Source organism: Hippoglossus hippoglossus, chromosome 10 (genome assembly GCF_009819705.1).
Source record: "Hippoglossus hippoglossus isolate fHipHip1 chromosome 10, fHipHip1.pri, whole genome shotgun sequence".
Taxonomy (NCBI): Eukaryota; Metazoa; Chordata; class Actinopteri; order Pleuronectiformes; family Pleuronectidae; genus Hippoglossus; species Hippoglossus hippoglossus.
In genome coordinates this window covers 26,059,705-26,079,704 of record NC_047160.1, presented here as the reverse complement: position 1 = coordinate 26,079,704, position 20,000 = coordinate 26,059,705, and the positions used below count along the sequence as shown (strand labels likewise).

At 44.2% G+C, this 20,000-nt stretch overlaps 1 protein-coding gene across 2 annotated transcripts in view; it reads left to right on the top strand.

Annotated features, from left to right (window-relative positions):
• LOC117768822 (complexin-2) overlaps window positions 1–20,000 on the top strand; it is a 30,896-nt gene that overhangs the window by 598 nt on the left and 10,298 nt on the right. Inside the window, exon 2 of one of the 2 annotated variants that reach the window (XM_034597191.1) lies at window positions 19,608–19,747. In XM_034597191.1, the coding sequence (XP_034453082.1) occupies window positions 19,717–19,747 (31 nt within the window). In that variant the 5' untranslated portion in view covers window positions 19,608–19,716. Of the gene's footprint in view, window positions 1–19,594; window positions 19,748–20,000 lie in introns of both variants that reach the window. The other variant, XM_034597192.1, reaches the window with a different exon arrangement.

Sequence of the window (20,000 nt, the reverse complement as noted above, 5' to 3'; positions counted from 1 at the left end):
CCTCCTGCTCCTCCTGCTGCTGCTCGGTGTTTATCCATCCTCTCCACCAGGTGAAGGTGCATCTTCTCTTTCACCGCCATGTCTTACATGTGGGTGTGACGGGTGTGGAAGGGAGGAGGCAGAGCAGGAGGAAGAGGAGGAGGAAGAGGAGGAGGAAGAGCAGGATGAAGAGCATCGTCCCTCCTCCTGCTCCTCCTGCAGCTGATGATGTCCACTGAGGATGAGGAGGATGCAGACCCCTGGACGAGGAGGGCCCTGCAGCAGCAGCTTCACCTCGGCTGCTGATGGATGGATGGAGTGTGAATTATTTATAGCTGCCAGTGCATTGATTAGCTTCATGTAAAGCACCGGCGGCAGCAGAGAGGGGCGGTGTTAGTGAGCGAGCGCATCCAGCAAACACAGGTGGAAAGGAGAAGTCTCTGTGCACGTGCATGTGGCCTGTACGTGCACACGCTTGCCAGAGAGTATTGGAGAGGTGGTGGTGTGTGTGTGTGTGTGTGTGTGTGTGTGTGTGTGTGTGTGTGTGTGTGTGTGTGTGTGTGTGTGTGTGTGTGTGTGTGTGAGAATGGGTGTGAGATGCTTGTATCTCCTCGCAGCCAATCACACGCAGAGAGAGGACGGAGCCTTTGTAATCTACAGAGAAGCTGGACTGATGCATTTAATAACATCAGACCATAATTTAAAATAAGACTTTGTGTTCATTTCTTCTGTTTGCAGAAATCTCCTGCAGCCTCAGCCAGCTTTAATATTTCAGACATTTAAAACATGTGGTAAATGTCTTGCTTTGGTGGGAGAGGGAGAAATTATACAGCCAAGAAAATCACCTCCTGAACTTTAGTGAAATGATGTTTGTATTTTTTTTTGCCATAATCAGTCACATATATCTGACATTGATGCAAACATCCTCTGAATCCAGTTGTGAAGCAGCTCTGCTCAGTGGTTTTACAGTTTTACTCTCAGTGACCAGTGGATCTTATTTGATCTGATACTGGATATTACTTACTTACTTACGATAAGAAGTATGACACTGTAATGTAACTCATAATGTAACATGTCTGACAGCGTGTTTCACCAGCACACGCACACGGATCATACGTGTGCTGGTGTCAACAGGAAGCAGATTGTCTCTGCAGTCGCTCTGGTTTCTTTTGTTGGAGTGACAACGAGGTGGAGCTGTGACTCTAACGCTTTGTCTTCACCGCTGTCGTCGAGTCGTAACTGAAAAGAAGAGACATCTGAATGTGTGACTGAATCATAGTTTCCATTTGTCTGGTTTAGCTGTTTTGTTTAGTGTGTTATAATAAAACTAAAATCTATAAGTGTGCAAGCAAAACCTAAATCAAATATATAAATAGCTTCATTTTGACTGATAATATCATTATAATACAATAAAATATATAGATTTGATGAATCAATATTATACAAGTGCCATCTCGGTGATAAAAGCCTGTTGAAAAAAAACACCAATCAATACTCTGAGTCGTTTCCCAAACAAACAGAAGTATGATTCAATAATGTATAAAGTATTTTTAGTAGCTGCAGGGTTGAGAGTTTATTCTCTATTTCCCTCCCGTCTTTATCGAGAAGATCAGAGTTCCTTCAAACTCCTGATGATCCCACAACAGTCACTCAGTCATCAGAGAAACACAACGATGACACAACCAGACGACGGAGCTGAGGAGAACGACCAGTGAAACGTTCCTTATTGTTCCTGGAGGCTGAGAAAAAGAGAAGCTGATCTGAAAATGTGCAGCGAAGATGAAACGACGTGACGGAGCTCAGTTTGTAATGTGAAGCAGAACCTCCGGCAGCAGCGAGAGTCCCTGAGGGATTCACCCTGTGTCGGTGTCACCCTCTCCGTCTGCCACCTGCACGTGCACGCACTCCCCAGCAGCTCTCGTTAGTCACCGCACGTGCACGACACGAGGAGGAAACTCCCTGATTCCTCTGATTGCTGCCGCCTCAGGTCACAGCCACGGTAATACGTCGAGTTGTGAAATGCAGAACTGCTCAGTGGTTTATTATCCCAGGTGGGAAACTAGGTTTGCAGTCAGCTGCACAACATGAAAGAACAACAACAGAAAAAACACAGTTATAACATGTACGTGAATACAAGAGCCCAAATATGTTTGTAAAATATTTCCTACAATAAATGAAACAACGTGCGACACCACTGCTGTCGGCTGAAATGACTCGTGGCGTCCCGGAGCCTTTGGGAAACGCCACAGTTTGAAAACTACCACTTCCTGATTGGATGTGCTCCTCTCATGTGACCCGGGCAGCAGCAGCCTTGACACCAGCGGTGAACGTAACTTGGATAATGACGGAGGAGCGTAGTAAATGGTTCCATTGTCGCTCTTTGTTTAGAATGAACTCGCTGGTTTCACGCTGCGACTCTTTCTCCAGCGCTCGCTCTCTCTACGTTCAGGTGACTTGTACTTGAAGGTTGAGTCCGGAGAAAGAACAACAGGACGGATTTACTCTCTTATTTATTCAGGGACTTTTTGCTCTTGCCGTCTGTATGAGGCGATATGAAAGATTTAAAAATCTCATCTATTATCTGCAGACGGAGACATGAGCAGCAGACAGGAAGAGGGGAGTCGAGCAGGAAATGCTAGGCCTCATGGGAGAATGAGTCTCGGAGTTGGAGGCAGGCTGAGGGTTGATTGGTTTTCACAGATGAGGGTCACACGGTTTAACGAAGCTGTCGCTGCGTTAGATCTCACAGCCGCCGGAGACGTCTCACGTCTCAGAGGCAGACGAGGACGATCAGGTACGATGACAGGAAGCAGAATGAAACAACAACGTGAAGCTGCTGGTGATTATAAAACCATCGGGTTCTTAGGTCAGATGGAGATTAAACTACAGTAAACAGATCCATACACATTTATATATATATATACATTATTGTAATATAATATCTATATTATATTTATACACGACAGGAAGGTAGCGTCTAGTTTACTGAGAAGTCAGAGTTCAGTTACTGGGAGTTTGTTTCTTTGCTGCGTGTCTTCCTCAGCTCTCTCTCTCCTGATTTCACACTTGAAGTCTAATTAAATAATCCATAGAATATCTAGAGTCCTTTTTACTTTTTGTAGTTGTGTGTATGAGGTGTGATCAAAACGTTCAGTCTTCTTGCTGCACAGGACCGTACACTTGATAGTGTCTCTTCCCACGTCTGTATATTTATCCGTCAGGTTCAGATTGTGTCTCACATCACAGGGAAAACTAAACTAATATAACTGTGGCTCGATGACACTGCCGCTCTCCACCAGCTCTACTCGCCATGTCTGTCTCCCTGCGACTTCCTCCTCTTCCCCAAAAGTGAAAATCAAGCTGTAGATGAAATCCAGCTCAACCGAACTTCCAGGAAGCATCGGGAGAAGTGCGTCACTGCACAAGGTGATAACTGATGGCAGCCGAAATCTAAATCAGGTTCGGGTTTTGCTTGTGATTGATGCAGTTTCACAACGCTCATCATTTAATCTCATATTCAGCGAACTCTGTAAAGTCACCAGATTCGTCCAGATCCACTTCTCTCTTTGCAAATGTCTCATCCTTCCAGGAAGTGTCGTGGGAATCTGTTCTGTAGCTTCTGCCTCTTCCTGCTGTACAAACAAAGACAGGAGTGAAAACACAACCACTTTGACGAAGGGAACAAAGACGTTAGATTGTGAGTTCTTAGATAAAACTCGTGTTGCGTTCAGGCCCCTGAAGCGACGCCTCATGCGAGGCACAGACAGCGACGTCTTCCTCCTGTTTCTCACCCGACTCTCGTACCTGCTCTGCCTCACAGCTGATGAAGCTCTTCATCGATCAGCTGTGAAACAATGACTCATTCTAAAAAGCGTCTGAGTCACCGACGCCTCTCTGGCTCATTATGTGTCTCGCACCTGTGATGGATTTCACTTTGTTTCACATCTGATGACTCACTGTACAATGTTTTGGCGTGTACTGCTTTTTAACGACCACTCAGACGTTTAATGGACTGAGGGTGAAAGGTCAGTGAAACGCGGCGTCTCTTCAGGCTCTCGCCGCTGAAACTTCCTGTCTCCTCTGTTCTTTTTACTGCAGCTTTAATCCAAAGTGACTTTTCTTCTTGTGTTTGAACTCAGTTCCTGTGGAGATTGACGACAAAGCTACAGCTACACACTGCGAATCTATAAATAAAGTACAATACGGCAGCTACTGGACCCTGAGTACTACTTCTGTCTGTATTCAGTTTGAGCCCCAGGCATCAAATAAAGAAACTAAGTTATGATTACTATTAGTTTCTCTTTTGAAAGAGCTGTCAATCAAGCTTCGAGCAATAACAGCTTCTAATCCGGTTTATATTTATTATTTCTTCATTCTGGTTTCACTCTCTTTCATCGACAGGCACTAAAATATCTTTACGTTTGCTCGTAATTAACCGTTAAATAGATCATTGTGCTTTATCAATAGAAGAATAGAAGAAAGGGTAGTTGTGTTATGAACGTGAGTACGAGCAACACAAGGAATTATAAGAAGTACGATGTAAACAGAAGATAAACACGGCATCAGACTATATGACGTTGGTATTACACAGATAGAAAATCCTTATTGCAAAGTGAAATTAATAAGAAACCTGCGATTTTAGTTTCGTATTAATCGTGTACAATCCGGGGGTTTTGTTGTTTTATTCTTTATGTTTTAATTTCATTCTTCTGCGTGTGAAACTCCTCTGAACTCTTCGTCCTGTGTCGTCAGCCTCTTCCTCGCTCCTCTCCAAAGTGCCACTGTTGCCCCGGCAACGACCCTTTGGCACCTGTTGCCGTGGATCACCGTGTTAGCGTTTGCCAGCCGGTGAAGCTCCGGCTGACTTCGGGGGGGCGAGAGCAGCTTGTGCAGCAGCGGGGGGGTGTTTGGCTGCTGAACGGCGTGGAGTCGTCCTCCGCGGCCGCTGAGCAGCCGAAGATTAATGGACGTGTGCTGTGATTTTCTGTTTCTCTCCCACTGACGACAAATCTCCGGCCTGATGTCTCTGGTTCCTCTGAGCCACAGAAACTAATAGAAACGCAGCAGAGAGTCACACTGACGTGATCCTTCATCACCACGAACACACACCACGCTCTTTATTCTGACTCCGTCTCACACACACAGTCCTGCTGCACCTCACTACGGCACCGAGTGAGGATTCATCCGCAGCTGGAAGTAGTCCCCGACAAATACACTGTTGACCTGCTGGTTTAGAAAAGACTTTTCTCTCCTCAGAGTCTGAAGCTTCATGTTTGTTCCATAGTTTCATCTGATCTGTTAGTTTTGGTTTACATTGTAATTTAGGGACTAAAGAATTTTGTCTGACAAACGTACGTCCTGTCCTAATCACCTACGTGGGCGGAGTCTACCTGTACTTGACTCTGATTGGTTTGTAGGCGTCTGACGTGGGCGTGTGGTCAGTTGGGAGGTGTCATTGGTTGTCATGGTAACATCGTGATGGTATCACTTCCAGCAGAATGCGTCCTCGTGGTTCAAACATTATTCGTCGGAGGTGAAGACTGCAGCTTCTTCTTCTTCTTCTTCTTCTTCTTCTTCTTCTTCTTCTTCTTCTTCTTCTATTGTTTAATGCTGTCTCTACTTCCTGTGATTGGTCCAAAAGTCACTGAACAGAAAAAAGTTCAGTGACTTCACTTTTCACTCCTGTTATTTTGGTTTGGGCTAAAATGAAAAGTCTGAGGGTTCAGGAGTTTGTTCCTGAGATGCAACATGTGTGATGTTGTGGTTTCACGTTTCCCCAACAATCATAAAATAATTTCTACGTCCTCCATATTATCTTCAGTGTAAACATTAAACATTTAAACATTTGAGCGGTCACATGATCATGATGATGGACTGGAGACATCTGGACTTTGCTGTTTTGCAGATTTCTCTGCACGAGGCTTCGACCTGAGCGTCACTGAGCCCCTCGTGTCACCCCTCAGAAGAAGCAGGGACTTATTGCTCAATCAGCCATGTAATGAATCCCACCATCCAGAATCCCCAGCTAATTAACTGCACAGCAGGTTCCAGCGCTAAGTTAAATAACTTGTGTCCGGCCCACACGGCGTCGGCCTTGGAGCGGAGCCAGTTCACTTAATTCCTAATGAACACCTTCAACATATTCAGAGGAAAACAAAGAGACGGTTTCTGCTGCCGCGGTGCGCCGGCTCTTTCATTCACACTTTTAATTGTCTCCACTTTGATGCTCGCTCTTCTTGTTGCACGGGAACATAAGTTGCCGTGCGTTCCGACGCTGCTTTGGCGAGCGGCCACTGTTCCTCCGAAGCCTCTGAAGTCGTGTTTAACGGCGTCTGTCGGCGCGTTTATCACGGAGCTCCTCACTCTGTCGCTCGCTGACAGGAAGTGAGGCGAAGCACAATGTTGGCAGCGTGACAGCAGCGTCTCGTCTCACTGTACAAGGTCCAAAACAGAAACGGGTCAGGAATTACAACGGGGTTTATAGAGAAGCCACATATGGACAAGACACTGGATTAGACACAGATGGAGACACTGGGAAAGTTCCCATGATGCTGACGCGTTTTCAGACGAGTCCTGCGGATTCGGATAAGGAATTGGGTTCGGAGTTTACCTGCAGTTTGATTTTCACACCTGAACAACACATCGGGAGTTTTTCTGCACAGACTCGATCACAACAGCATCAGATCCTCCTCATGGTTCAGGTGAGAGGTGGAGCAGTCGGGTGCAGCAGGAAGTGACATGTTACCTCTGCTGCAGAGGTCATGTGATCATGTTTACATCACCTGACACCGTCGTCAGCTCTTATCTCCACAAACTCTGTTTTCTACGCGTGTGTCAGCACTTTTTCACCAGAGAGATTGTTTTCTTTTAGTTTTAGCGTCTGTTGTATTTGACGGATCGTCGACTTTATCGCCACCTACTGGTCCGGCATGTTTCTTGGAGTGTTTGTTTACGTTTTTGTGTTCTCGTCTGGACGGAGATATTTAGTAAAACCCAGTTTGTGTGTGGAGATATCTGCAGTAGTGTCGACGAGGCTTTAGATGTCACGTGTCAAGCTTTTGCTTCATGTGCTTTAAACCTTGTATCTACAGCTCATAGACTGACGGAGGAAACTACATCCTATTTATCTACAGCCACTAAGTGAAGCAAAGACATGAGAAGAAAACCTCCGCTTCACTTCCCCCACATCTCACTGTGTCGTCTGCGAGAGGCTCAGCAATTGGCTAATTCACTGGCTTTAAATAAAGCTAGTGGATGAGGTGCTCGTCTCCGACAGCCGCCTGCGATCGCTCAGTATTTTTAAACTCTGCACATCCTCCTGTCGTCGTGGGGCAGCGGGCGACCCACAGCGAGCGCCACAGCTCGGTGTTTAATGCTAATCATCCATTGTTCCCGCTGTCACATCCACTTTGTCGAGGAGGAAGAGCTATATTGAGTGTAACTTGATTATATACCACCACCCCCCCCCCAACCACACACCCACAGAGACCCCGCCAAACCCTCCACCATGATACTGAAACACAACAACACACAACTGTTCCCGATGTTGGGATGTTAGCTCCTCCTTCTTCTTCATGACAAACACAAACTCCAGAAAAGGTCCGGATGCAATTTTCTGGACATTTTCTGGAGTTTCTGTACGATAACGCTCATCAAGGGTCAAAGTTCAAGGTCTGTGGTTTTGTAACGGGGCCAAAACGTGAAATAACTCACACTTAATGAAGGTTCCCTCCACGATTCCAAAGTTGACAGATATTTGACAGAAAATGAATTGATGATAATCTTGATAAAAGGTTATTTATTAAAAACCAACATCAGCTTATTGCTTTTCAATCATTTAATATCTTTTATTTCTTATTGTTTATTTGAACAAAACAAAACATTGAAATTCGATCCTCATTATTCCTACGATGTTGTTCATCTCAAGACAAATCAATATAATTGAGCCTTGACATTTTACAGTTTAACCGTAGATTCGATTATAAATAAGTATAATAAAAATACAATCAAATATAAAGAACAAAACATTCATGTAAACGTTTCTTTTCCACATTGTTTATTCCGTCAATATCTGCAGTAAATGCCGGTACCAGTGACACCAGTGTGTCAGAGACAGTCAATAAATCAGTGGGACTCTAATTTGAATCCGTCACCTTGGACACAGGAAACGAAACAATTATCAGTTAATTAATAAATCAAACAATAATGAACATAATCATTAGTCGCAGCCCTAAAATAAAGATAAATACATTAGTATCCATGTTTGTTCCCTCGGTTGCTCTCCTGGTTGGAGTGGTCGTGTTTTTCATCCTCTATAGTGCATCTCTCCATCTCCCAGCATCATTCATCACTGTGCTTGAGCAGCTGGCAGACGTAGCGATCCTCCGCCCACACGGCACCGCCGCCCACCTCCCAGCATGCCGCTGGCCACTTACCACGGCCCTCCTAACCCTGACGGAGTAAAGGAGGGGAGGGGGCGGAGGGAGAGCGAGCGCTTATTGACGAGGAAAATACAAAAGCTCAAGAGAGAAAATACTTTATATTCAGAAATAATCTGTCGTATGAACAAATCATTGAATCTGACTCCTCCGTGCAAAGAGCCGTAGAAAATACAGACCAAAAAAAAATGGAGGAGGAAACGAATGATTCTTTATCTTGAATTAAGTTTATTTCTGTAGAGTTCAAACATTTATTTGTGTCCTCGTCCGTCTAATACGATCTTTTTATTTTATCTTATCACACACAACGAGAATATGAAAATCCTTGTGTGGTGTCCGACATAAACAAATAGTATGAAGCAGCAGGCTCCTTAACACCTGTCATACTTACCACAACCACTAGAGGGCGCCTAACAGAAAAGACGCATTAGTTGTGATAAGCAGATGCTTTTATTAAATTGATTAAGTTAACTTTGATCGCAGCTGAACAGAAAATACTTTTTTCTTCCAGGTGTCTCTTTGCTGAATTAGCTCATGTGAACATGTAGTTTGTCAAATCAGTCCATGCAATTTGAATTTTTTTAATCAAAATGTAAAATTAAACAATGTGGATTATTATTGTCCAGTTTCAGTAAATATTAGGACTTTTTCCTTTAAACTAAATCTACATCTTGTCATAAATCGAACGCTGCTCAGTGACAGTAGATCAGAAACTCTTGAGGTTCACGTGTTTGCAGTGAAGATGTCGTGACCTCGTCGATGCTGCACAACCCGACATGTCGGCTCTGAGTGAAGTTTAACCCAGATCCGTCCGACCAGAGACAAACCTCTCAGCTCTTAATGAATTATGTAGAGTCGGTCTCTGAGGACGTCGATGAACAAACACTGAGCTGCAGCTTCACTCGATCGTCTCGCTTCTCCTTCGGTCGGTGGACGACACACGAAACACGATCATTCTCTAGATTCTCTTTATTATTATTCTTTCCTTTCAGTGTCCAAACCTTTACTTTTGACTTTTCTTTATCAAATAACCTGATGTTTTCCAACACATTTCATCTTTTACAATGAGTAAATGAATCAGACGTTTACTCCCAGAACTCATCACATCTTCTTTCCAACGTTAAAACATGTCGCTGGTATTTGAATCAACTTTCATTCGTATCTTTTCATCCTAAAGAGGATTTTTGTTGAACCTTCGCAGCTTTTAGAGGTTTAAAAAAATCTTCTCTGCCTCGTTGTTTCTCCTTCTCCTTCTTCTCTCATCACTTTCTCTCCATCTATCGTTCCCTTTCTCCCTCTATGTGTCACTGTCTCCTTCTATTTCCTTCACCTCCTTCTCGTCTCCTTTTTCCACATTTCTCCCATCCTCCTCCTCCAAGTTCTCTCCTCCACCTCCCCCCCATCATTCTCTCCCTTCCTCCACCTTCCTCTACATTTTCTGTCTCTTTTTCATCCTTCGTCTTTAGAACCCAATCATCTCCTCCCTCCCTCCATCCTTTCCTCCTTCCTCCCCCTCTCCTCTGCCCTGGTTTCTCTCTTTGTTATCCCTCCCTCTTCATGTCTTCCATTGACCCCCCATCCTTCTCTTCCTTCAGCTGCCCAGCCACAAGACAAATGGACGAATGCCTCATTGGTGATAAATCGCCTGCTTCCTCCCCCTCCATCCTCCAGCGCCTGAGGGGAGGAGCGGGGGTGGGGGGGTGGGGGGGGTTCTGCAGCTACATGTACAGGATGAGGTCGGAACAGTCAATGAGGGGATGTACGTACGACATCATTGGACCTTTAACTCTGCATTAGTGTCGAGATAATGACGCTAGAATCTAACGTTGTGTCAAATATTTATTCACTGGCCATAAATGAAATGATTTTATAACATCTGGAGCTTTAAATCCTCTCATGACACATGTACAGTGTAAAATAATGACTTATTATAACCGTTGATGTTGGTTATAATAAGTCTTTTAAAACACCCGGGTCCTCTAGTACATGATGATCTCTTTGTTTTTTATCCATGGAACCAAACAGAACATTAGAACTGAAGTGATTAGTTCATTAATTGATCAACACTTTGATGACTATTCAATCACAAAAGATATTTTTAGCAAATATAACAGTATCATATATAAAAACATTTTCTGCCTTAAAATGATTATTAAACAAACAAACAAAAATTAAACTGAAATTACTTTTAATAATAATTATTATTATCAAATAAGGAACATGTAGATTGATGGATAGATGGATGGATGTAGAAGAAAGAAAGGATGGAAAAAGCTAAATGGAGATGGATGGACTGATGGATGGGTGGAAACCAGGAGAGTGGAAGAAATCTATTTTAAATCGATGGTGGATCAATGGAGAAAAGGAAAGGATAGAATAGCTAAATTGGGATGGAAGAAATATGAATAAGTGATGAATGGATGGAGAAGGGGAGGAGGGGAACAGCTAAATGGAGATGGTGGGTGGATGGATGGATGAATTGAGTGATGGACAGGTGTAAAATAACAGATGGATGGAAGAAATATGAAGTGTCGGATGGATGAAGGAGAAGGGAAACGGATACAGCTGAATAAAAAGAGGATAAATGAATTAAGACATTAGAATCGAGAAATTAGTAGTGAATGGATGAATGGACGGAAGCTGAACAGATGGAGAACACATGAATGGAGAGATGGATGGATGAAGGTAGAGGAGGAGGAACAAATGAAAAGGTTGGAGCGGGATGGATGAATGAACAGATGAGTGGTGGATGTAGACAAGATGAACCAGGATGATGATGATGAACCAGTTGGAGCCTGGATGGAGAGATGTGCAGGACTGGTGGATGATGGAGGGATAAACTGACGGAGGGATGGAGAGATTGAATGATTAGGTAGCGAGTAAGACAAATGAATGGATGGATGTGTGGTTAGATGGATGGATGATGACATTCAGGATCAATGTAAATAGTAAAATATCATCAGATGATGAAATGTCAGCCGACGAGCGTCTCTCTGTCGGGGGGGGGGGGGGGGGGGGGGGGGGGGGTCAACGTGTCACGGGATCTTTTGTCTTTTTGAATCTTTTGTCTTCAGGCAGAATGAGTTTGCTCAGAAAATGTCACCAGCTGTTAGAATCAGCTGCTTTTACACTGAACATGAATTCTTCTTCTCTTCTCCTCACGACGCTGGTTTGTCTGTTTCTGAACTTCCATCTTGAAGTTTAGGATAAAAGCAGCTGCTTCATGTTTCTGTGTGAATGGAACAGAAGTGTTCACGTTGTCCGGACGCTCCGTCCTCTGCTCCTGAAAGACGACAGCGACAACTGACATGTCCATAAATGACCAAAGATTGATTGATTGATTGATGGATCGATGGATCATCCAATTGCATGAACGGTTTACTGAAAAGACCTACGAGGCCCCGGGCCCAATGAGGTCAGGGGTGTCTGTGCTTCACCTGAAGGAAAGGTGACAGGAAAACACAACACAACGAAGGAAGGAGACGGAAAAGACTCAAGTGAGATAAACAACGAAATGACCACAAAGACACACAAATCCACAAAAACTATTATGAAGAAATCCACAAATCCACCGAATGACATCTCTTAGAGTGTCGGGATCTTTCTCAGAGATACGTGCACGTCCACTCTCTCATTATTTGTACATTGCAGTTTTAAATGTCGCATTAAAGCTGAAAACGCAGGAACATAAATCAGACAAAGATGAAACATTAAGCTGTTTATCAGTTTGTCTTCAGATTGAACTGACACCTTCATGTTGTCTTTACTCTCCAGTGAGTCTGAGGTTGAACAGAGACACTGCAGCAGGATCAGGTGACCGGAGGTAAATACCTGATAGGTATAAACATGGTGAATCCCCGGCTCGTTCCCCGTCAGGCTGACTGGATGCTTTGTCTATTGGCTGACGGCGGAGCAGCGGCGGCTCTGGGACTCGTATCGATTTCAGTGTTTGTCCTGTGAACAGGTGGCAGAGTGGACGCTCCGTACCGCAGCAGCTAATTGCTCCATTTATTACATCATATTCAACACAGAGGGTTTCAGCTGCTGCTCTGTCGCCCGCTCTCTCTCCTCCTCTTCATCTCATCATCATCATCACTTACAGTCGTGGAAGTCTGTTTCTTTTTTTGTGACAAACTCTTTGTCCAGTTAAAGACGGGTTCAGGTTAGTTTGTGTTTGTGTGAAACGCAGGATTCAACGTTTTGAAGTTGTTTCTCTGGAGCTGCTTCGATTTCAGTTTTTAATCTGAAACAAATGATTAAACCTGAAGGCTAAATTTAAAGTGAGCAGGAGGATTTAATTACAACATAAATCAATGGAGTGTTTTATTGATTCAAGGAGAAAACACATTGTCCATCATGTAATTTGAGGAAAGACAGGGTCGGTTATTCATTTACAGGACGTGACTCAGAAATATGGAATCTCAAGGGAACGCTGGGGAATCTGGTTCCTCTCATTCCCTGAGTGACATAAACCAGGTTTCTCTTTTACATTTAACTGTTTAAAACCAACAACAACCCAAACACACACTGATGGTTCATGAGCTAACTTTGAATTTGTTGTTTTTTTTTACAAATCAAACATCGAAACCGAACCAAAGAAATGATCTGTCACCGCAGAGTAGAAACACAAAGATTAACCACATCAACAAAACGCCAAGAGGTGTAATAAAAAGTCTGAGACAGAAACAAATGACCTGAGGAACAAGCAGCTGAAAGAAAAGGCCGACAAATAAATCTGCAGACGACAGATCAGTGAAAAACAGCTGTTCTGACTCAACTTCAGCAAATTCTCTAGAAAATCTGTCTCAAGGAAATCCTCAAATAAACCAAAATATGTATTTTAAAATTGTGGCATAATTCTGCAGAAGTCGAACGTGCGAGTGGGTTCGGTCACTTTCAAAGAAGAGAAATGAAATGCAGTCATGTATCCCTCCTCTGCCTTGCAGTCTGTGCTGAGGGAATAATTTATCAGCGACTAAGTCACATGAATAAATAATGGCCCCGGCGCTGCCCGGCAGATCTGAGAGCGAGGCCCCGGCGTGAGCAGCTCATCATTAATTCATCCGCCAACGTCTCCGAAATGTATTTTCTGTCTTTGGTGACTTTTGCATCATGAATTTCGCACAAAGAGCTGCAGGATTTCAGCCCCGAGAAACAAGATGGAAGATGTTTGTCCACATTTTCTACTACGTGTGTGTGAGAGACTTTATTTATTCATGTGTGAACGGTGGAGAAACAAGAAAGTGGTCGAAGGTGAGGTGACGAGGGAGCGAACAAAAAACCTTCTGTGGAGAAAGTTTCCTCCTTCTCTCCCTGAACGTCTGTTCTCTGTGACTCTGCTGAGTGGGTTCCATCTCCTGTGAGAAGAACTGACTGAGAGTCAGCTTCAACTGCCACAACCAGCTCCAGGTGAAGAGTGAAGCTGAACCGAGATCAGTTAAAAACACTCAGAAGTTATTAAAAACCAGAGTTTATCTCCAATATTCAGCAGGAAACTGTTAAAACATGAAGAATTCAGAACAGAGTTTGGTGGATTTGTTACAGCAGCAGCTCTTCAGGGTCAGGAAGCAGAGGATCATGGGTAATCTCCAGAGTTCAGTTGTGTTTTTCTTCTTCAGTTTTGTTTGATTTTTCTGGGACACGGAACCCAACAGAGTGAATCAGTACATGTAGAGGGCGCTGCTGCTCAGTGAAAGGCGTTTAAATATTTTGAAAAGAACAAACCAAACATCTGTATCTTTGATCTAAATCTGATCCTGAACCAGCGGATCCAGAACCTTGTAAGATCTGTGGTCCCGTGATGTCTCTGTTTCCTGTCCGCTGACAGAGGAAGACGAAGCTCCGATGGAGTCGCTCGGACCTGGTGTGAAAACGGCTCCTGTCACGGATCCATCTTGGTTCATTCATCCTGCTCGTTGTATTGATTTACCCATTCAGGTCCGGCCGAGTGTCCCCAGGGTCGGCTCGTCAGGCAGAGGGTGAAAGGCTCGCTGGGGCGCTGTGTGTGTGTCTGTGTGTGTGTGTGTCTGTGTGTGTGTGTGTGTGTGTGTGTGTGTGTGTGTGTGTGTGTGTGTGTGGCCGACCTCCTTGAGAACTGGTTTAAAGGCGACAGGGTCATTTCACCGGTGATTTATCTTCTGCCAACGACTCTCCAAAGAACTGGACGTCAGGTGTTTTTAAACCTTTATTTTGATCTTGAGCTGAAGCTGCATTCGACTGCTCCTCGGATGCTCCAGTCTCCTGAATCTGTGCGTTACCCCGTGCAGTTATTCTCCTTCTTTGGTTTGTTCAGGTGCTTTTAAGTCGTGGAAAATGTGTGTTGTACTTTGAGCTGTATGTCTCAGATTAGATATTGTTGAACTTGTCATGAGTGTGACTGCTTTTACAAACATATAACAAACTAAACGTTCACGTGCAGTACGTGAATTTGCAGTAGTTCAAAGGTTCTTATATCATTTCCTTTTAACCGTCATTTTTCCAGCCTGGAACTAGTTTCTCTGATTATTCCGACACCACATCAATGCACCATTAGCTGTTTGGGTGGAAGTGAAGTTTCGCATGTTGACTCATATGTTGCACGAACCATGAAACAGACGATTACTGCAGCATGAAGGTTCATTCTGGAGCGTGAGGAGGAGCAGTGAGAACAAACGGCTTCAGGGCCAATGACCTTCGACCAGAGGAACTTTCTGATGTGTTTCTTTTCACCCAGTCGGTTTGTGAGCTGCTGCGTCGAAGCCTCCAGTTACTCCAGAAGTAACCACATTTAACGGGCTGCAACCTCCACCCATTGGACGGTACTAGCTGTCAATCACATGTCAATCCACTCCCCAAATACCAACAGTGCTTTATGGTGTATTCAAATCTAAATAGACCTTAATTTGTCTTGAAACTACAGATTGAGTCATAAACTCATTAGGGAAATGTTTACTGATGTTATAAAGTGAGAAGTAGAGTCACTTTCTATAGAAACAACCAGTGGAGTCGCCCCCTGGTGGTCATTACTGACAATTCATAGTCCGTAATAAATGCCGCATTTCCTCCTGGTTGTTAGAAATTACACTGAGCCTTTTAATTAAGTTAATCTTTATTCTGTAATCTTTTAAATCAACAGGGTTGAAGCTGAGAGAACATAGCAGGTATTAGAGGAAAGGTGGACGACTGCTTTAGCTTTGTTTACGGGACTTTGATCAAATAAGAATATATACGGGAGCTAGAACAAAAGGAAATCAGCAGAATTGCAGTAACGAGTTTTTGCGCGACAACAGAAATCTGTTTTTCCTTCATCATTTTAAAAAGGCAACAGCAACAAATTGGATCCAGTGTTCGTCGCTCCTCCTGTAATGGACCTGTCATCACACCCATTTAAAGCTTTAATCTCCCTTCTCTCTTTCTCTCTTTCTTTCTTTCTCTCTCTCTCTCTTTCTCTCTTTCTCCTCTTTCTTCTTTCTCTCTTTCTTCTTTTTCTTTCTCTTCTTTCTCTCTTCTCTCTTTCTCTTTCTTTCTTTCTCTCTCTCTCTCTTTCTTTCTTTCCCTCCCTCGAACACGTTTCCTTTCGCCCGTCACGAACATGTTACTCTGACAGATTTCTTCTTCTCCGAGCCGCTCTCGTTCCCTTTCGGTCGTGAAACTCTGAAACAACTTCCAATTAACTGGATAGGATCAGCGCGGCGTCCTGCCCGGCCCTGATAACATTATCCCACATCACGCACCGCTGCCAGCGCCGGGATTATGAATTAAAAAAGAAGAAGAAGAAGAAGAAGAAGAAAGGGTGGTGGAGGATGGAAGGTTGGGTGCTGGGGGATGGGAGCAGAGGGGGGGGGGTTGCCCTTGGGTGCTGTTGGTATACTGGGCCCTTTGTGCATGGGGGGGGGTTATGTAAGGTTTTAAAGCTTCTCCACTGTTATCACCCGAGTGGAGGAAGTTCAGTTGGTGGCGAGCGGCCTCAGCTTCCAGGCCGACGCCCCCCCCCCCCGCCCCCCCGCCCCCTGATGAGCTCTTACATCACCAGCCTCCTGGATCCGGACGGAGATGGATGAGACGTGATGAATTATTCCAGTCTGTCTCAGAAGAAGCACTTTCTGAGGCGGTGGCGGTTTCCATCCTGACGGCGAGGTTCAGGCTGATGGCTGCGGCGAGAGGAGAGCGGCGGAGCTGCTCTGAAATCCATCACTCTCACTTCATCTCTGTTTTAATGATGAGTAGATGTCGTCGGGGTGGACAGAAATGTTTCTGCTTCCTCACGGTGAATCAGGATGAGTCACAATTTAAACTCAAACAAATTATAAGATGATATTTAAATAAAAAAATTAAAATCTTTGAAAACTGACACATTTTTAGGCCACATATTGATTCTAAAATCATTTTCACCATCAAATAAAGTAAATTAGACCAAAGTTTGATGTTCAGAACATGTAAACAAGTGAGTTTATCTATAATCTATAATTCAGAGTTTCTGATCAATTTGAATCTGATGATTTGAACCTGAAAAGAACCTTTAATATGTTAAAACATTACATTATATTACATTTTCCATAGTTAATGTCTGATAAAAGCCTTCGTGCTGAAAACAGTTCATTGTTACATGTTGTTGAAAAGGCCATAAAAAGCAGACGCATTAGATAGTGTGTGTGTGTGTGTGTGTGTGTGTGTGTGTGTGTGTGTGTGTGTGTGTGTGTGTGTGTGTGTGTAGTCGGGGGTGTATTGTGTAGCTGCATTGTACATGGAGAAAGGAACGAGAGCTAAAGCAGCAATAAAAGCAGGAAGGTGGATAATTAGTAAGAGAGAAAGGATGGAGAGATGAGAGACGTCCCGCAGAGCGAGAGACAGACGACTGATCGGGACATGAAACAAGCTGCTGCAGGTCGAAGCAGGAGAAGAGGAGCCAGGTTGAAGACGAGGAGGAAAGAGGAGCACACGATAACGTCAAGGTTTAAAACAGGTTGATGTGGAGGAGTGAAGTTTGAGAGAGCTGTTAAAACTAAATTCAATGCTCATCATAGTACGGAACATTTTTATAAAACTTGTAACACTGACAAACCCACCAGCTCATGATCTGAATGTGAAGAGGAACAAATCCTGAAAAGTCAAGGCTGCAGATTCACGGATTTTTGACTCTAATGTCAAGAGTGTGTGTGTGTGTGTGTGCGTGTGTGTGTGTGTGTGTGTGTTTGTTTCATTCTCTTCCAGATGTCCTTGTCTGACGCAGAATCTTTCCTTTATTCCATTAACGTGTCCTTGAGTCTGTTTCTGTAACGAAAGGAGAAATGTTCTGCTGCCAGGCCCCACACACACACACACACACACACACACACACACACACACACACACACACACACACACACACACACACACACACACACACACACACACACACTGCAATGAAACACACAACAGCAGTGGAATACAACCTTGGCTCTAAATGCATTTGAAAGAAAACCCCTTCTTTCATATTTTCTCTTTTGCTTTCTGTCGTTTGTCATCTCACACGTATAATAGCTGAATGGGGAGCGTGACCGTGACCTCTGACCTCTCGCAGTGAATGCTGGGATGTTTACAAAGAGAAATATTTTCAAATTAGAAAAGAAGAGACGCTTCTTTATCGAGAGAGGAGAGAGGCGTTCTTTCAAAATGAATCAAATCAGGTTTATGTAATTAATTAATACATTTTCATACAAACAAACAATGGTGTTAAAGCTTTTCATTACTGTTGCTAGTTTATTCTGTAGCTTTAAAATATTTAACTGTCTGTTGTTCAAGTAGCATCCGTAGACAACTCAAATTATACAAACACACAGTTTACTCCCCCCACACAAGATTCAGTGTGTAGCATTTGTGCGCTGTTAATGAGATCTTGTGTGTGTGTGTGTGTGTGTGTGTGTGTGTTTGTGTTGGAAATGAGGTGCTTCCCCCCCTGACGCGCTCGGTCACATTTACAAATGGATGGTCGTGCCGCTCGGGCCTCGTCTCCCCTGTCGCTCCTCTCAGAATCAGCCGTGCAGCTCAACCTGCCGTCCCGTCCACATCTCATCCCGCCTCTATTCACCGCCGCCAAATATTGGCGTGTAGCGAAATGACACCGGGACGCTCGGCGGGAGGAGAGCGGGAGGGACGTGCCTCGATAAAATGGAAAAATGCTGTGCTGGTTCGCCGGCTGCAATAAATGTGGAAGATTTCCTCTTTGACAGTGGAGCAGGAGAAGAGTTTATCAGAGGGACACAGTGAGTGTCTCAACCAATGAGAGACAGGACTCAACCACAAACTGTAAATAAAGATGGACGACACGTCTCCACTTCCTCCCACTATCTAGAAATTAAGCTGACATTTTGTCACATGCTAACATGAGCAACGTTTTGAATTTTTAAAGGGACCATTGACGTACAGTTTGGTTGTTACGTTTTATTTTTTAAATAGTTTGGTCCACGTCTCATCTGCTAACATGGAGGAGGCAGGGGCCGATCACGTCTATTTGTATTTACGGTCTGTGTGTTAAAGCGACTCTTCACACACCGACAGGTTTTTTCAAAAGGGCTGCACATACATGTCAAATCTGGTATTCTCCGGGGATGTGGACGCAGGAAGCTCGATGACGTGCAGAGGTTCTCTTCACAGGGAGGAGGGAGCCGGAGGAAGTGGGAAACTGTGACTGTCGGACTTTATGAAATATTGATGAGCGAATACGGATGTGACTGGGATTTGTTGCATTTGAGAGGATCTCCCTCCGTGCGAGTGCGAGTTTCTGTGAGCGGACGTGAGCTGATTCCTCTGAACATACAAGTACACGTGTGGGATGTGAGTCGTGTATGTTAGAGAAACACAAAACAGTCGTATCATTTCATTCTGCCATGAATTATTTACGGGCTGTTGGCAACAGAAGGTGATTGATCCGCTGCTCTTGAGTTGCAGGCAGATGAGCGACTCGGCCTCGGAATCGATTCGAGTGCTTGTCCTGAACAGGATTCCTGTCACGGGGGGTAAAGCGTGTTAAGAAGATCCCATTATCTGTTGTTTTAACACCGTCCGATACCGCAGGTTCCACTGCAGATCTGTCGATGCAGTTAGTGACGTGCAGGAGATGAAACACTTCCTCAAAGCAGGAGCAATGAACCAATTATATGAACACGATTATTAGTTTCATAAATGCATATTAAATTGTTTCAACTTCTCTTCTCTCTCAGGTGCAGAAGACGCGCAGCATCAGGACAGAGGAAGAGGAAGAGGAAGATCCTCCGGCCTGGTGGCTACATGCTCAGCTCTCTTCCGGCTCTGAGAACCACAACTGAACCAATCAGCTGCAACCATGGATTTTGTGATGAAGCAAGCTTTAGGTGGTGAGTACGAAACCCGGCTCCTCTTCTTCACGTCACGTGGGAAAACAGCGGAGTGGGAGATGAAGGAGCTCTGGGAGTCAGAGAAACAATGGAGTGTCTCCACTGAGCAGCTTCACTGGAGTAATTCAGGTTAAGGGGCCTTGCTCAAGGGCACTTCAATGCAGCATGGTAACTATGATGTGTGAGAACAGAGAAGAGTCTTTTTCTGTTGTGCTCCAGGGTGTTGGAACCTCTGGTGGGTCGGGGAAACGAC